General features: G+C 43.0%; 2 protein-coding genes across 5 annotated transcripts in view; both read right to left on the reverse strand.

The window, feature by feature from the left end:
* The window catches only part of LOC124002591 (peroxisome proliferator-activated receptor delta-like), a 43,605-nt gene extending 36,073 nt beyond the window's left edge, over positions 1 to 7,532 (reverse strand). The window contains exon 1 of one of the 2 annotated variants that reach the window (XM_046310127.1): positions 7,178 to 7,532. The gene's annotated coding sequence lies outside the window, so the exon portion shown is untranslated. The remainder of the gene's footprint in view (positions 1 to 7,177) is intronic. The other variant, XM_046310126.1, reaches the window with a different exon arrangement.
* Positions 7,533 to 8,580: 1,048 nt separating this feature from the next.
* Positions 8,581 to 18,426, reverse strand: part of LOC124003304 (differentially expressed in FDCP 6 homolog) — a 31,341-nt gene continuing 21,495 nt past the window's right edge. The window contains exons 10-12 of one of the 3 annotated variants that reach the window (XM_046311444.1): positions 10,167 to 10,365; positions 9,597 to 9,653; positions 8,581 to 9,404 (exon numbers count right to left, since the gene is read on the reverse strand). In XM_046311444.1, the coding sequence (XP_046167400.1) occupies positions 9,216 to 9,404; positions 9,597 to 9,653; positions 10,167 to 10,365 (445 nt within the window). In that variant the 3' untranslated portion in view covers positions 8,581 to 9,215. Of the gene's footprint in view, positions 9,405 to 9,561; positions 9,654 to 10,166; positions 10,366 to 18,426 lie in introns of all 3 variants that reach the window. The other 2 variants (XM_046311446.1, XM_046311445.1) reach the window with 2 other exon arrangements.

Consider the following 18,426-nt stretch of genomic DNA (forward strand, 5'->3'; position numbering starts at 1 on the left):
CGTTTTGATCTATTTCTGATACTTTTAAGGACTTTCTGGTAGATGTCTTAGAACTATTTTCCAGCTGTTAATACAGAAATCAAAGCCTCCACTTATGCCACATTTTTAAGATGGAAAATGGTTGAAAGACTTACCAAAAATAGACTCAGCTTTCATTTGACACCCAATATGCTCCCGTCTAGTTTTAATTCTGGTAGTTGTAAGTTCTCAAAAATGATCTTACTTAAAAATATTTCGCTCCATTATAATTTATTTTATACTTTATATCTGGTTTTAGTCTAAGTTTAAACTGAATTGTTTTTAACCAATTATACTGAACAAAAATATAAACGCAACATGGAACAATTTAAAAGACTTTACTGAGTTACAGTTCATAAGGAAAATCAATTCACTTGAAATAAATGCATTATTGCCTAATCTATGGATTTCACATGACTGGGATTACAGATATGCATTTGTTGGTCAAAGATAACTTTAAAGAAAGAAACTTTAAAGCCCTAGGACCATGCCTCAGGACTACCTGGCATGATGACTCCTTGCTGTCCCCAGTCCACCTGGCCCTGCTGCTGCTGCTCCAGTTTAAACTATTCTGCCTGCGGTTATGGAACCCTGACCTGTTCACCGGACGTGCTACCTGTCCCAGACCTGCTCTTTTCAACTCTCTAGAGACAGCAGGAGCGGTAGAGATACTCTGAATGATCGGCTGTGAAAAGCCAACTGACATTTACTCCCGAGGTGCTGATCTGTTGCACCCTCGACAACCACTGATTATTATTATTTGACCCTGCTGGTCAACTATGAACATTTGAACACCGTGGCCATGTTCTGTTATAATCTCCACCCGGCACAGCCAGAAGAGGACTGGCCACCCCTCATAGCCTGGTTCCTCTCTAGGTTTCTTCCTACGTTCTTGCCTTTCTAGGGAGTTTTTCCTAGCCACCATGGTTCTACACCTGCATTGCTTGCTGTTTGGGGTTTTAGCCTGGGTTTCTGTACAGCACTTTGTGACATCAGCTGATGTAAGAATGGCTTTATAAATCACTTTGATTGATTGAAGAACAGAGACATGTTCAGCATCCAGGAATTGTGCACAGACTCTTGCGACATGGGGCTGTGCATATCATGCTGAAACATGAGGTGATGGTGGACAATGAATGGCACGACAATGGGCACCAGGATTCAAAGTGTCATTGTTAAAATGCAATTGTATTCATTGTCTGTAGCTTATGCTTGCCCATAACCCTAACACCACCATGGGGCATTTAGTTAACAACGACATCAGCAAACCAGTGCCCACAGGACACCATGAAACATTGGACCAAGACTTTACTTGTTGAGTTTATATTTTTGTTTAGTGTATATATATATATATATTTTTTTTTTTACATCAAAGTTTTGGGAGTGATGGCCACATTTTAGCGGCAGCGGCCCATCGCTGCTAAATGAATATAGGGAAAACACTGCAAGTGCCTGCTGCACCTCCCACTGCAGCATGAATAAGTAAACATCAGCAGACATGCCCATGCCAACCCAGAAGCCCATGTCCTTTCACACAGTGGTTACTGCCTAGTCAGAATGATGAGGTGTGAAACCACACAATGTGTACTCACAGCTCTAGTCAGTGTGTGTGTGTGTGTGTGTGTGTGTGTGTGTGTGTGTGTGTGCCACTGCAACTAAACTGCACTCCCCAATGAGCAATGAATATGAAATATTAACAATGACTACTCAAATGCCAAAGACATGACCAAATGACAGGCTGAGGATAACTTTTGCTTATAGAAAAAAAACAGACCAAGTCAACAACTCTAGCATTGTATCCTGCTTCCACGAAAAGCCTGACAAGATGCTTATAGCAATACTAACCTCTACAGTCCCGATTAACTAAGGACCCTTATCACCGAGATCCACCCAGATGGTAGCTTACTTTTCTTCACGACCACTAAAGTGAGTGATTGATGCAATTACGCATTTAATTGGAAAGATCAACACACTTTCTGGAGAGAGTACTACTCACAAACCCCTTAAATCCTTATCTTATAAAAAACAATCAATCATAATCACTAGTTAACTACACATTGTGGATGATATTACTAGATATTATCTAGCGTGTCCTGCGTTGCATATAATCTGACTGAGCATACAAGTAACTAAGCATCTGACCGAGCGGTGGTAGGCAGAAGCAGGCGCGTAAATATTCATTCAAACAGCACTTTTGTGCATTTTGCCAGCAGCTCTTCGCTGTGCCAAGCACTGCACTGTTTATGACTTCAGGCCTATCAACTCCCAAGATGAGGCTGGTGTAACCGAAGTGAAATGGCTAGCTAGTTAGCGCGCGCTAATAGAGTTTCAAATGTCACTCGCTCTCAGCTTTCTAGTAGTTGTTCCCCTTGCTCTGCATGGGTAACGCTGCTTCGATGGTGGCTGTTGTGTTGCTGGTTTGAGCCCAGGGAGGAGCGTGGAGAAGGACGGAAGCTATACTGTTACACTGGCAATACTAAAGTGACTATAAGAACATCCAATAGTCAAAAGTTAATTAAATACAAATGGTATAGAGGGAAATAGTCCTATAATTCCTATAATAACTACAACCTAAAACTTCTTACATGGGAATATTGAAGACTCATGTTAAAAGGAACCACCAGCTTTCATATGTTCTCATGTTCTAAGCAAGGAACTGAAACGTTAGCTTTCTTACTTATTGCACTTTTACTTTCTTCTCCAACACTTTGTTTTTGCATTATTTAAACCAAATTGAACATGTTTCATTATTTACTTGAGGCTAAATTGAATTTATTGATGTATTAAGTTAAAATAAGTGTTAATTCAGTATTGTTATAATTGTCATTATTACAAATAAATAAATAAAAATCGTCCGATTAATCTGTATCAACACAGGGGCCTCTCAGGGGTGCGTGCGCAGTCCCCTTCTGTACTCCCCTTCACTCATGACTGCATGGCCAGGCACGACTCCAACACCATCATCAAGTTTGCCGATGACACAACAGTGTTAGGCCTGATCACCAACAACGATGAGACAGCCTATAGGGACGAAGACAGAGACCTGGCCGTGTGGTGCCAGGACAACAACCTCTCCTTCTACATGATCAAGACAAAAGGAGATGATTTTGGACAACAGGAAAAGGAGGACCGAGCACACCCTCATTCTCATCAACAGGGCTGCAGTCCACCAGGTTGAGAGCTTCAAGTTCCTTGGTGTCCACATCAACAAACTATCACGGTCCAAACACACAAAGACAGTCGTGACAAGGGCACAACAAAGCCTATTCTCCCTCAGGAGACTGAAAGGATTTGGCATGGGTACTCCAGATCCTCAAAAAGGTTCTACAGCTGCACCATCGAGAGCAACATGACTGGTTGCATCACTGCCTGGTATGGCAACTGCTCGGCCTCCGACCGCAAGGCACTACAGAGGGTAGTGCATACAGCCCAGTACATCACTAGGGCCAAGCTTCCTGCCATCCAGGACCTCTATACCAGGTGGTGTCAGAGGAAGGCCCTACAAATTGTCAAAGAATCCAGACACCCTAGTCATGGACTGTTCTCTCTGCTACAGCACGGCAAGCGGTACCAGAACTCCAAGTCTAGGTCCAAAAGGCTTCTTAACAGCTTCTACCCCCAAGCCATAAGACTCCTGAACAGCTAATCAAAGGGTTTCCCAGACCCCTCTTTTACTCTCAGTTTATTATCCATGCATAGTCACTTTACCTCTACCTACATGTACATATTACCTCGACTAACCGGTGTCCCCGCACATTGACTCTGTACCGGTACTCCCTGTATATAACCTCGCTATTGTTATTTTACTGCTGCTGTTCAATTTTTTTACTGAACACTTTTTTTTAAGCATTGTTGGTTAATGGCTTGTAAAGTAAGCATTTCACTGTAAGGTCTCCACCTGTTGTATTGGCACATTAATTGATGGTTACCAACGTAATTAGAGCAGTAAAAACGCATGTTTTGTCATACCTGTGGTATACGGTCTGATACAACACGGCTTTTGGTCAATCAGCATTCAGGGCTCAAACCACTCAGTTTATAAGTGACCTTATAAAATGAGTGGTTTGAGCCCTGAATGCTGATTGGCTGACAGCTGTGGTATATCAGACCGTATGACAAAATATGTATTTATACTGCTCCAATTACATTGGTAACCAGTTTATAAAAGTAATAAGGCACCTCGGGGGTTGTGGTAAAAGGCCAATATACCACAGCTAAGGGCTGTGTCCAGGCACTCTGCAGTACGTCGCGCATAAGAACAGCCCTGAGCCGTGGTATGTTAGCCATGTACCACACCCCCTCGTGCCTTATAGCTTAATTATAACACAAGCACCATGCATTGTGGCCTTCGCAACCGTTAATGTGTTGAGTGTCAAAATCTAGGCCTGCCTCCCAGCTAGTCTAAAAAGACCCCCGCAGCCAGGTGTGTGTGAGTAAGTGTATTAAGTGTGTGTGTGAGTAACAGCACACCCCCAGGAGAGCTGAGAGGGAGACAGCGCAAGCGTGAGGGCACGGAGTACAAGGAAAAAAGGAAACTCAATTCTCCACCAGACAGACAGTGTTACCCCCTGCCATAACAAAACCAAAGGGGGGAGCAGGGGTAAAAGAGGAAAAGGGAGAGAAGGGGGGAGAGGAAGACCAAGAGAGAAATAGAGATTTAATGAATAAGAGTTGGAGAGTTTGTGGGAGTTGAAGAGGTATTTAAAGGAGATGAAATAGCAAGGAAAGAAAGACTGAGGGAGTGTATGAGAAAAAGTGAGGTCTCAAAAAGAGGAGTAAAATATGACACACACACACACACACACACACACACACACACACACACACACACACACACACACACACACACACACACACACACACACACACACACACACACACACACACACACACACACACATAGCTGATGAGAACATAACAGCATCATGTCTGCTCGTTATTCTGAGTGCCTTTCCGCCCAGTGTGGGCTGCTTCTCTCTGGTATCTGCTTGTGGAACAAGAGTTTAGGAGAAACAAACACTACCACAGCCGTTATTATTATTATTATTTTTTTAACCTTTATTTAACTAGGCAAGTCAGTTAAGAACAAATTCTTATTTTCAATGACGGCCTAGGAACAGTGGTTTAACTGCCTGTTCAGGGGCAGAATGACAGATTTGTACCATGTCAGCTCGGGGATATGAACGTGTCCCTCTACCACAGCCGTTATGCAGACGTTTCCACTAACACTACTCGATAGACAAACAAACCACAACTACACAAACTAAAAACCTCATCAACAGCTAAAACAACAAAGGTTCACTTAAAGTTCAACCTTTAGGTGTACTGTTTCATTTTCTGTTTGTGACGTTGAGACATGGTGGGAGCAAGTGTCAATTTGAGAGACGTGTCCTTCTCCAAGTGGTATATTCCACTGATATGAGCCGGAACCCTAGTCAAGCCTGCAGACTGAATGAATGAATGAATGACTGACTCACTCACTCACTCACTCACTGGTGGAATCTCTATCCCAACTGAATTAGATAAGACACTGAACAAACAGTTAGCGCTGATAAATTGTGAATTTAGATAGGATTCTAGGGAGAAGAAAAAAAAAAGAAAAAAAAATCTATATTGTAGTCTAAAACTGTTTTTGCATAACTATAGCAAATACAGTACATATAGCTAGCTACAGCTAGCTTGTCATATTTAACAATAACTTTAGCACATTTCATTACAATAATCAAGAATCATGATTATTGAAAAGGGAAGCAGATTGTGTAATAGCATTGTCATAAAAATTGCTTTCTACTGTTTAGCCTAGAGGTTATCTATATTGTTATATCATCTCTTCCGCAGGTCATAAATATTCTGTCACCAAAGCAATGACATTGTGATGAAATAGGAACTTCAATTAGTTACAGTGTGAAAACGGTCACTGCTATCAAGAATCCTTAGGACGTTCCTACGGTGGTAGGGACAGTGGTGTAAAGTACTTGAGTAAAAATACCTTAAAGTACTATTTAAGTCGTTTTTTGGTGTATCTGAACTTCCCTATTTATATTTGACTACTTTTGAATATACGACAGTCCTAAAGAAAATATTGTACTTTTTACTCCATACATTTCCCTGACACCCAAAAGTACTGGTTAGATTTTGACAGGGTTAATGGTCCAATTCACACACTTAACAGAACATCCCTGGTCATCCCTACTGCCTCTAATCTAGCAGGCTCATTAAACACACATGATTCGTTTGTAAATTATGTCTAAATGTTGGTGTGCCCCTGGACATCCATACATTTCCTTTTTAAACAAGAACATTTTGCCGTTTGGTTTGCTTAATATGAGGAATCTGGAATTATTCATACTTTTACTTTTGATACTTATGTACATTTTAGCGATTGATTACACTTACACTCAAAATAACATTATATTGAAAACCAACTACTTTTTAATTTTACTGGGTGACTTTCTATTAAGCCATCTATATTTTTACTCAAGAATGACAATTGGGTACTTTTACCACCACTGGGTATGGACGTTCCAACCGTACCAGATAGCACGGACCGTATGAAAACTAGACTAGTGTGGTGGAGCTGGCTAGCATGCTTAGTATCTTGGTAGGTAACGTTAGTCATCTTGTAAAATCCCAAACTAGCCATGTTATCGCCTGGTGCTGTACTAGCCTCACATAGTTAACATAGTTAACGTTAGACAACTTTGTGAGTGTTGAAATAGTTATTCAAGTGGGTGACCCAACGTAGTTTGTCAACAAACTAAACCGATTGGAGTTTGATAGCTAGCAGTTAGCTAACTGGCTAGCTAAAAGCTTGTCATCTGGCTCTAAATCCCTCACGTGATACTTAAAAAATGATTTGTCCCATGCCGAGACATTAGCAAGCTAGCCAAACTGTTTGTCTATCTAACTCTAAAGTTAATTAGCTAGCTAGCAAACACATATGTATTGTGAGCTGGTTGGAGCTAGCTATCTAAATTGGCTAGCCAAACCAATTCATATGTCTGCTTGAATGGGCTCTGATTTGGGATAGCTAGCTAACGAGCTAATGCTAACGTTAGCTGGCTAGCTACAGTAGCTAGCTATGCTTGAGGCTCAGCACAGTTCTGGTAAGCTTTCCGATATGCTAACGTTGGTTAAAGTCAAGTTTATATAATTTTACCTTTGCTGCATGCAAACAACTGATCCAAGCAGTAGCTAGGTAGCTGAGCTAGTTGGATCCTGGACAGTCCGACTTTCGCCTGATGAGGTGTTCCTTGCCTGCTCTATTCCACGTTCATTAACGTCGAAAACACGGGAACATTGTTTCTTCTACTTGACAAACTCGAGGTGGGACTTTGTAAAATTAAAATGTTACTAGCTTTGTCGCCTTTTTGTTCATTAGTTGCATATCCTGAAGGTTACTCGTGTATGTTGGTCGAATGGAGAAGGGCTTGTTATTCCCAAAGTTTTTTGGGTTTTCACCTCAGTCAGCTCCGCTCCACGATCTGTCAAACTCATATGGTCGTCACTAGTTACCACAGCCACAAGGTCATACTTATTGCTAAACCCCGCCTATTCCTACATTTTCTCTTCTTAAAATCTGATTTTAAACCTAACCGTAACCACACTGCTAACCTGATGCCTAAACCTAACTTTAACAAAAAGCACATTTTTGTTTTCATGATGTTCAACGATAATAGCCAATGTTGACTTTGTGCTTGTGGTAACTAGCGACAACCCTCTGTCATACATCTGTCATGGTTTGACATCACACCATCCGATGAGCACGTATCACGTAGCGTAGTGTGTCACCAACGCATGTGTGTCAGTGCTTTCACTGTGTTGATTTTAGGGTCCAAATAACAGCACGAGCAAAGTTCACGTTTAGCGTACAAAACATTTACTTAGACTTTAGGAATGAATGTGCACAGTGCTTTAAGGTAGCACATCCATATATTGAAATTCAGTCTTAACTGTCTGGAGAAAAAAACGGTTTGAATTCACCCAACTAAAATGTTGGAGATCTAAGTTTCTGTGACAGTCAGCAACCCACAGGGTTTTCTTCTCTCCCTATTCCACATTCTTGATAAGAATCAAGGTTTGAATTCACCCAACTAAAATGTTGGAGATCTAAGTTTCTGTGACAGTCAGCAACCCACAGGGTTTTCTTCTCTCCCTATTCCACATTCTTGATAAGAATCATGATTTACATTTACATTACATTTAAGTCATTTAGCAGACTGGATTGGTGATTTATCTATTCATCACCTGATATTTGTTATCTGATGTGATGGCTGTTTGTCTGTCTGTATGCCTGTAGCTCGTTGAAAGACACATTTCCCTATGAGATATTCAAGTATTCTATTCTATTATACTGGTACTCTGTTCACCACCTCTCCATTTGGCTTTATTGCCAGTATTGTCAACCATATTGCCACTAGGTGTCTAACTTAACCATGTTTTCTGCAGAGGTTGAGGACAGATTTTGCAAAGTTTTACATGTCAGCAGCATAGTTTGGTGTAGGATGTGTATAAAAGCAGACTGCTTCAAGAGAAGTCGAAGGAAGTCGCAACCACAGGATGTAACAATCGTAAAGCGTTTATTTCTATTTCAAACTCTTCCGCCAGTTCAGGAGAAGATATAAAATAGCGTCGTCATCCAAGTTGTCCTGTGGAGTTATTTAGACTCAGTTTGTTTAATTATAAACAGAAAACTTATCAATTGATTGACAACTGCTAAGTTTTGTCCAGTTGCAGAGTTTTTGTTTATAATTACAATTAAAACAGAATAAACATATTGATGGTTTAAATTTGAAAACTCTCCTCCCATGAAGGCACCAAGCATTATTAGCATTATTTTGCTAATATTCCTACCATCATAATAATTCTCTAAGGTCAGGGAAAGAGAGAAAAGAAAGGGGAAAACACTCACAGAACATAAAGATATCCGTCACGCAAAAAAGACATCCTTTAAGTAAACAGAAAGTGATATCAAATGATCTGATTGTACATTCTGATTTGAATCATATAGCTGACACTCTTATGCAGAGTATCTTACTCAAGGGCACATCAGCAGATTTCTTACCTAGTCAGGATTTGTACCAGCAACCTTTCGGTTTCTGGCCCAACGCTTTTAACTGCTAGGCTACCTGCCTCCCTAGTACAACCCCAGCGGTATGTATTTACATTAACATTCTTAGCTTGGGGGATCTTAGGCCTCAGGCACAGTCCATGTCCTCATTGGAGGCTTGATACAGACACGTCTCCTCTCTTCCACTGATGTTCACTCTCTCCTCACTTCTCCTTCTCTCTTTCGTTCCTCTGATGGTATAGGCGTAGGCCCGGGTCTCGTAGATAGGGCACAGACACAACTGGGACCCCTGAGCTTCCAAGAGAGGGTCTTCTCTCTGGGAGAGGGAGGGGAGGAAAGAATTTGTGAGAGTAGAGAAAGAGAAAGAAAGAGAAACAAAATGCATGGAGGACAAGGACAAGGAGGTTCACACCCTGGCACCTGTTCAAACGTAGCTTTACACACTAGAACACTTCCCTCACCACTAATCTCACCTACCGGTCCATTAAGGATGTGTCAGTCTGTTCACCTGGATGTTCCAGTGTTTGACGCTGGTGCTGGCATGTCGCAGCTTCCTTTGAGCAGCCTGAGTGAGACCATGGAGAGGGACGGGGTGAGAGATGGAGGGGAAGCGAATGAGAAAGGGAGAGAAGGAGAAGAGAATGAGAGAGGGCAGTTAGATAATACATTTCTGTAGTTTATACAGGATCCAGAGGCCACTGTGCTTCCTTTTGAGATGTTTATTACTCTCAGATAAGAAGGAGCATGATATAAAACACAGGGTCTACACTGACACACATACAGCAATTACTAAATAGACTTCATGGGACCTGAGTGGGGGAAAGTACAGCATAACTATCTACACTGACCTCTAAGACCATGAACCTTGTCTTTCCGTCCTGTGGCTTGTTTCGGTACATTCAACACCCACACATATGCACGTTCACACAGATATGTGTGTGCAGCAGAGGTGGTTAAGCGGACTATGATTGCTTGATGAGTAGCTGTCGAGTAGCTGTAGTTGTCTGGACAGTGGTTCCCTGATATACTATACATTTAGCAGAAGATCTGGGTTCGATACTGATTTTGTTGCACTCACTGCAATGTCCTGGTCCATTCTGTGCCGGCTGGCCCGAACTTTCTCCGGTTGGTGTTGGGCCTCCTCCAAAGCCTGGGACTTGGTTACCATCTCTTGCCTGAGCTCCTGCTTCTCTCTCTGGGTCTTCAGGATGTACTGCTCCTGTTCCTCCTGGAGGGCCAGCAGGGCCTTCATCTTCTCCTCCTCCTCTAACAGCAGCCTTGGGATGAAGAGAGAGAAGGAGAGCCACAACCATGCAGGGTTCTAAGTCACAATAGCACACTGACCCTTGTTGGAGCTCTAAAAATAATCGGCTGGACCTATGGCAATAATGTTACAGTTACAGAATAGGAATGCCCTAACTTATTGTGTATTCTAAAGCTTATTTTTGTGACAGTTGTGACAATGTCATAATGAAGGGACAAATCAAAGAGCACAGTTATGACAATGTCATAATGGAAGGACCAATCAGAGAGCAGGTTTATGGAAAAAGTAAACATGAAAAGACATTACGCCCTAAGATGTTCAGTTCCTGAGTAAGTAGACAAACCACAAGTACCGCACAGAGATGACAGGAAATCGTTGGCGTCTCTCTGAGAGTAAACACGTCTACTAACAAAAAACGTTGTGATCTGTGGAGGACAACAGCATCATATGTATGTGTGTGTGTGTGTGTGTGTACTCGCTTGACTGAGGGTGCCATGCATTTGGCTAAACAGAAGTACAGGCAAAACACTTCAGGTTAATATAAGCTTTAATATTGCAGATAGGGATATGTCACATTCACTGGAATAAATATCGGACCAAGGCGCAGCAGATGTTGAGTTCCACATAATTTAATGAATAAATTGAAACTTAGCAAAGACAAAAACAAATTAACAATAAACTAACAATGAACGGTGACAACAGAGATGCTACGTGCACTAACTCAAAACAATATCCCATAAGCACAGGTGGAAAAATGCTACTTAAATATGATCCCCAATTAGAGACAACGATTACCAGCTGCCTCTAATTGGGAATCATACACAATCACCATCATAGAAAAACAAACCTACAACCCCACATAGAAATAATAAACTAGACTAACCCCCCAGTCACGCCCTGACCTACTCTACAATAGAAAATAAGGACTCTCTATGGTCAGGATGTGACAGGATAAGATTTAATAGTGCGGATAGGTTTTGGGGTTCTAAAAAATTAATTGTTTGCATAATTTCTACTCCCCCTTATTTATTTATTTTATTTGTATTGGTATTCCCCAGGGCAGCTGTTTAAGCCCATATTTTTTCAATCTTTACTAATGATATGTAAGTGTGTCTGTTTGTGGATGACTCAACACTTTACACGTCAGCTACTACATGGACTGAAATGAGTGCAACGCTTAACAAAGGGCACAGTTAGTTTAAGAATGGGTAGCAAGGAATAAGTTAGTCCCAAAAATAAAAACATATAAAAGCATTGTATTTGGGACAAATCATTCACTAAACCCTAAACCTCAACTACATCTTGGAAGGAATCATGTGGAAATTGAGCAAGTTGAGGTGATTAAACTGCTTGGAGCAACTCTGGATTGTAAAACTGTCATGGTCAAAACTTATTGATACAACAGTAGCTAAGATGGGGAGAAGTCTCTCCATAATAAAGGCAGGTTCTACAGGCCCTAGTTTGATCACACCTGGACTACTGTTCAGTAGTGTTGACCACACTGTGGTGCCGCAAAGAGGGACTTTGAAAATTACAAAAGGCTCAGAACAGGGCAGCATGGCTGGCCCTTAAAAGTACAGGGAGGAGCTAACATGAATGATATGTATGTCAATCTCTCATGGCTCAAAGTGGAAGAGAGATTGATTTAATCAAAACTTGTTTTTGTAAAAAATGCTGACAAGCTGAATGTACCCAGCTGTTTGTTTAAACTACTGGCACACAGCTCGAACACCCATGCATACCCCACAAGACATGTCACCAGAGGTCTCTTCACAATTTTCAAGTGAAGAACAGACTATGGGAGGCGCACAGTACTATATAGAACCATGACTATATGGAACTCTATTCCACATCAGGTAATTGATGCAAGCAGTAGAATCAGATTTTTTTTTAAATGGTAAAAAAATACACCTTATGGAACAACAGGGACTGTGAAGAGACACACGCATACGCTCACAAGCGCTAGCATAAGCACTCTACACACAAGTACATTGTCATATTGTTGTATGATGGTGTTATAAATGTTGCATTGTTGATACACTGCCTTCGGAAAGCATTCAGACCACTTGACTTTTTCCACATTTTGTTATCTTAGTCTTATTCTAAAGTTGATTAAATTGTTTTTCCACCCTCATAAATCTACACACAATATGCCATAATGACAAAGCAAAAACAGATTTTATAAAAAGGTAAATATCATATTTACGTAAGTATTCAAACCCTTTACTCAGTACTTTGTTGAAGCACCTTTGGCAGCGATTACAGCATCGAGTCTTCTTGGGTAGGACGCTACAAGCTTGGCACACCTGTATTTGGGGAGTTTCTCCCATTCTTCCCTGCAGATCTTCTCAAGCTCTGTCAGGTTGGATGGGGAGGGTTGCTGCACAGCTATTTCCAGGTCTCTCCAGAGATGTTTTATCAAGTTCAGGCTCTTGCTGGGCCACTCAAGGACATTCAGAGACTTGTCCCAAAGCCATTCCTGCATTGTCTTGGCTGTGTGCTTAGGGTCGTTGTCCTGTTGGAAGGTGAACCTTCCACAGTCTGAGGGCCTAAGTGCTAAGGAACAGGTTTTCATCAAGGATCTCTCTGTACTTTGTTCCATTCATCTTTCCCTCAATCCTGACTAGTCTCCCAGTCCCTGCCACTGAAAAACATCCCCACAGCATGATGCTGCCACCACCATACTTCATCGTAGGGATGGTGCCAGGTTTCCTCCAGACGTAACGCTTGGCATTCAGGCCAATGAGTTCAATCTTGGTTTCATCAGACCAGAGAATCTTGTTTCTTATGGTCTGAGAGTCTTAAGGTGCCATTTGGCAAACTCCAAGCAACTGTCATGTACCTTTAACTGAGAAGTGGCTTTTGTCTGGCCAATCTACCATAAAGACCTGATTGGTGGAGCACTACAGAGATGGTTGTCCTTCTCAAAGTTTCTCCCATCTCCACAGAGGAACTCTAGAGCTCTGTTAGAGTGACCATCAGGATCTTGGTCACCTCCCTGACCAAGGCCCTTCTCCCCTGATTGCTCAGTTTGGCCTGGCGGCCAGGTCTAGGAAGAGTCTTGGTGCTTCAAAATGTATTCCATTTAAGAATGATGGAGGCCACTATGTTCTTGGGGACCTTCAATGATGCAGAATTTTTTCGGATGCCTTCCCCAGATCTGTCCCTCGACACAATCCTGTCTCAGAACTCTACGGACAATTCCTTCAACCTTATGGTTTTTAATCTGACATGCACTATCAACTGTGGGAACTTATATAGACGGGTGTTTGCCTTTCCAAATCATGTCCAATAAATTGAAGTTACCACAGGTGGACTCCAATCAAGTTGTAGAAACATCTCAAGGGTGATCAATGGAAACAGGATGCACCTGAGCTCAATTTCGAGTCTCATAGCAAAGGGTCTGAATACTTATGTAAATAAGGTATTTCTGTTTTTATTTGTTTTTTACATTTGCTAAAATTTTGAAAAAACTGTTTTTGCTTTGTCATTATGGTGTATAAGGTGTCGATTGCTGAGGATATATATATATTTTTAGAATAAGGCTATAATGTAACAAAATGTGGAAAATGTCAAGGGGTCTGAATACTCTCCGAAGGCACTGTATGTAGTGGTGTAATAATGTTATATGATGTTCTGTTTTATCTTTTGTTTGATATGTTGAATATTGAATTTTACAGGACAGCAGTCTCTGGGTGTGTTTTGGTTCGAGCAGTTGCTTTCTTTTGCTAAAGTTTTTATATTTTTTTACTGCAGAACAATCATTTGGAAGCTCATGAGGTAAAGTAACGTTTTTTACTTGATAAAAGCAACGCACATTTCAGTGGAAAATGAAACTGTCAGAAGTCAAAAAACTAAAAGTGGCCAAACTACGAGTCATGCTCAAAGAGCGAGCACTGGACATCAAAGGACTGAAGGCAGAACTCGTTGGGCGTTTGATGTCAGCTTTCGAAGCTGAATTGCAAGCTCCAGAATCAAGCGATCTTGGACAAGACAAGGGAGTCCCTGGTCTTGGAGAAGAGTCGAAGCCACAAGATGACGATTCACCCAGAGCATCCACAGTGTTAGCGATGGAGAGAGAAGTCCCTCTACCGGGCGAGGAGGCGAAAGCCACTAGACACGATGGAGACGTTGCAGGCGCCGCAAGTTCAGAGATGATGGTGAGACCTAGAGCTGATTGTTCTCCTATCGGTGCAGACACCGAGGCACTTGCAATTTCAGCAGCCAAACTTGATAACACGTCAACAAGTCAGTTGGAAGACGTGTGTGTAATCAGCACTTTTACCATGAGCCCGTGTGCAAAAACCACGGCAGACAAAGAAGGATTGATGGAGCAGACCTCGTTAAATCAACAAGTAGAGCAACAGCAACATGTCACCCAAGAGAGCGCTCAAGAACAACAGGGTGAAGGAGAACATGCACACGGAGTCTCCAAACGGACTGCCACACAGGAAGCAGAGGAGGATAAAACGACATCAAACCAGCTAAACACAACAAGCATGAGCACCAGGCCCATTAAAAACACATTTAATACATCACAGATATCACGGATAGACATCGTGTATCAAGACACAAGTATGTTGGTTGTTGGGCAGTCTAAAGAAGATCATGCAGGATCAGCTGTGCAGAACAGAGTTGAGGAGGAGGACAGTGTTTCCATGGTGGCCCAGAGAGGGAGCAGCACTGCATCCAGCCTCAGCCTGGGATCTGTGGCCAGTGACCAGACCAACCAGGACACCGTGTTTCACATCGACAAAGACGAGGAAAATAGGTCTGGAGGTGGAGGGGAGAAGCGTGGGGTAAAGAGGCCTGCTCAGGGTGAGAGAACCAGAGGCAGGGCCTACTACGAATTCAAGGAGGAGATCCAGTACAACAGGGCCAAATCCCCACCGCCTCAGCCTGAGAGTAATGGTGTTGATGCCGAGAAAGACGGAGGGCGGGTCAGACTAGACTCCTACGGCGGTGACCTGCACTTTGAGGTGGGCCGGGACGGCTGCAGCGGCCAGCCAAGGTTCTGGGAGCGTTGCCCTCTCCTGTGGTCTGGATGCAGACTGACACACGGAACTCACCAGGGGAGGGTGGGCTTCGAGGCTATGTTTGAGAAAAAGCTGGTGTCTCCATCACTGGACTCTGAGGACCCTGAGCACCATGGTCTGAGACTGGGCTGGTCAGTGGAGCGTTGGAACTCCAACTTGATGCTCGGTGACGAGGACTTGTCTTACGGTTACGACGCTAGGGGCAGAAAAGTGACGGCTGGGAAAGAGGAGGAGTTTGGAGAGCCCTTTTCAGAGGGCGATGTCATTGGCTGTTATGCTTCTTTCTCTAAGGAGGAAGGAGTTGAGCTCTCCTTCCATAAGAACGGTCGCCTTATGGGAATGGCGTTCCACCTGAGTCCGGCTGCTCTCTGCGGTTCTGTGCTGTACCCCCACGTCCTCTGCAAAAACACCTCTATCACCCTCAACCTGGACCCCACGTCTCCCCCCTGGTACCCCAGCCCTGCAGGGTACACCCCCCTCTCCTCCCTGCCTGCTGGACAAAGGCTCAGTGCCCCAACCCCACCAACCTCCAAACTGCAGTGTGAGGTGTTGATGATGGTGGGTATGCCAGGGGCAGGTAAGACCCACTGGGCCAGGGCTCACATGAAGCAATACCCAGAGAAGAGATACACCCTGCTGGGCACCGCAGGCCTCCTACCCTGCATGAAGTCATTGGCAGCAGAGAACTGGAAGGAAAGGCGGCCAAAGGAGATGTTGGCTTTGGGGATGACCAGTGCAATATACCTGCTGAGCGCGTGCTACGGGGGCAGGGTCGTAGAGAGAGCAGGCTGCAGCAGGCCTCTCAGTGTCTCAGTGAGCTGATCAAGGTGGCGGCTCAAACTCCACGCAACTACATCCTGGACCAGCCCAACGTCCACCCCTCAGCTCAGCGCCAGAGGCTGCTGTGGTTCGTGGGTTTCAGGCGGAGGGCGGTGGTGGTGTTCCCATCTAAAGAGGAGTGGAAGAGGCGTCTGCAGGAGCAACAGGAGGAGGAGGGGGACAAGATCCCTGAAACGGATCTCCACAAGGTCAAAGTGAGCTGCACTCTGCCAGAGCAGGGAGACCTGCTGGAGAAGGTGCTGTTTGTGGAGCTAGCCAGAGAGGAAGCACAGGCTCTCTTGGAGGGGTACAAAAAAAGAGTCAAAAAGCCTGCTCCCCCCTGTCCCCTCCGCCCCCAAACAACGGAAGAAACCCCGCGTCCGATACAATAACCCCCATAGCCTCGGACTTCAGTCTTATCACCTTAACAAGACCAGATTTGGAAGGATGGCCACGCAAGACTATAACCCCACTAAACCCCTCATCAAGGGCCGGATGGACAGGGGGGTACCATCCAGTGGCGGCTGGTGACTTGAGAGGTTGGGACCGCACATGGTTCAACCAGGAGCAGCCATACCCATATGGTCATCAGCAGTACTGGACACCACAGCAGCTCAGACATTGGAATCAGAGTTACCAGGACTATTACGGCAGCGAGAATCAGGTTTACCAAGACCAGGACTACTATGGTAACAGGAACTACGCTTACGATAGTTACCGTTACCAGGGTTACTGTTAAACATCTAAAGAGATCAGCAAATTCTGCAGGTGGTTTTATAAAGATTTACTATACAGGTTATATCTTACATTATCTTACAGCATTTGTATGCAAAGTTGGGAAATATTGTGCCTAAGTGTCAAACATCAAGCAACGTTTGTATGGAGTTTGTAAGTCGCTCTGGATAAGAGCGTCTGCTAAATGACTTAAATGTAAATGTAAATATGTAATGTAAGTGCCTTAATGTGTTTGGATCCCAGGAATAGTATCTGCTACCTTGGCAGCAGCTAATGGGGATCGCTAATAAATACAAATATATACAGTATATTCCTAATTTCCTCGCTGCAAGAGCTGGATTTTCATCCAAAGTGGCCAATCCACCATTAATTCGGATTTTAACTCCAACCCTCCGATGTCAACAGATTAACCCATATTTCCCAGTATAAGGCCTTTTTGCGATTTCCTTTCGCAATACATCCCTCCATTTTACTTCAATGTCTTGAGGTTCTTGAACCTCCCTATTTGAAACATTTCTACCAATATCGCCATAAAAATAAATACTTCACCCAAGAGTATAATGATATTTCCCATTGACTGTTCGTGGATTTTCAGATCTCCTAATAGTAGAGTCCAGCTGAACCCTGAATTTATGACATGACAACCATTCCCAGAACTGACTCCAAAAGCAAGCCACTGGTGGACAGTACCAGAAACTATGCTCTATTGATTGTTTCCTTGTGACAGAGACTGCACAGGGATGAGTGTTCACATTTTGTATTCAAGACATACATTCTTTTTCAAGGCATGGTGAAATAGTTTTATTAATTTCCCCAAATTCCTAAATATATAATTCCAGACATTATGTGGTATTGTGTGTTGGCCAGTGTCAAAAATGCTCAGTTTATTCCTTTTCAAATTCAGGCTGTAAAACAATCAAACGCTGAAAAAGTCAAGGGGTGTGAATACTTTGAAGGCACTGTATCTAGTTTGTACGTTTTAGTTTGAATGATTCGGTATGATTAGTTTGATATGATGAACGAATCAATGAGATTTGGATCATTGCAGGGATGTGACAAATGAAAGAAAAGTATTTACGTTTAAAACTGACATTTATCATTGAAATGATAACAAAAAATCATACAATTACGTGAATTCACAATTCAGATATGACCACTAAGGGGCAATGCAGTCCATTCTACCGCAGTCCTGACAGCGTGTTCATAGACGTCCAATCATATGTTCTTACCCCACATACTGTTGTTTGACAGCTCAAGCTTTGTGCTTGCAGAGAAATCATTGTACAATATCTCCATCCAGGCAGTCAAGGTTTTTCGACATGGCATCTTGTTTCTAGACGTGCCTTATGTTTAGGGGCCCATTGAAGTCGACATCCTCTACCATTGACGATGGCTGCATATCAACTTCAGTCATTTCTTTAATCGGTATTGGGATTTTCTCACTCTTTCCCTTGCAACTTGTTATGTGACTTCTTACTCCTGAA

Source organism: Oncorhynchus gorbuscha, linkage group LG18 (assembly GCF_021184085.1).
Source record: "Oncorhynchus gorbuscha isolate QuinsamMale2020 ecotype Even-year linkage group LG18, OgorEven_v1.0, whole genome shotgun sequence".
NCBI classification, from domain to species: domain Eukaryota; kingdom Metazoa; phylum Chordata; class Actinopteri; order Salmoniformes; family Salmonidae; genus Oncorhynchus; species Oncorhynchus gorbuscha.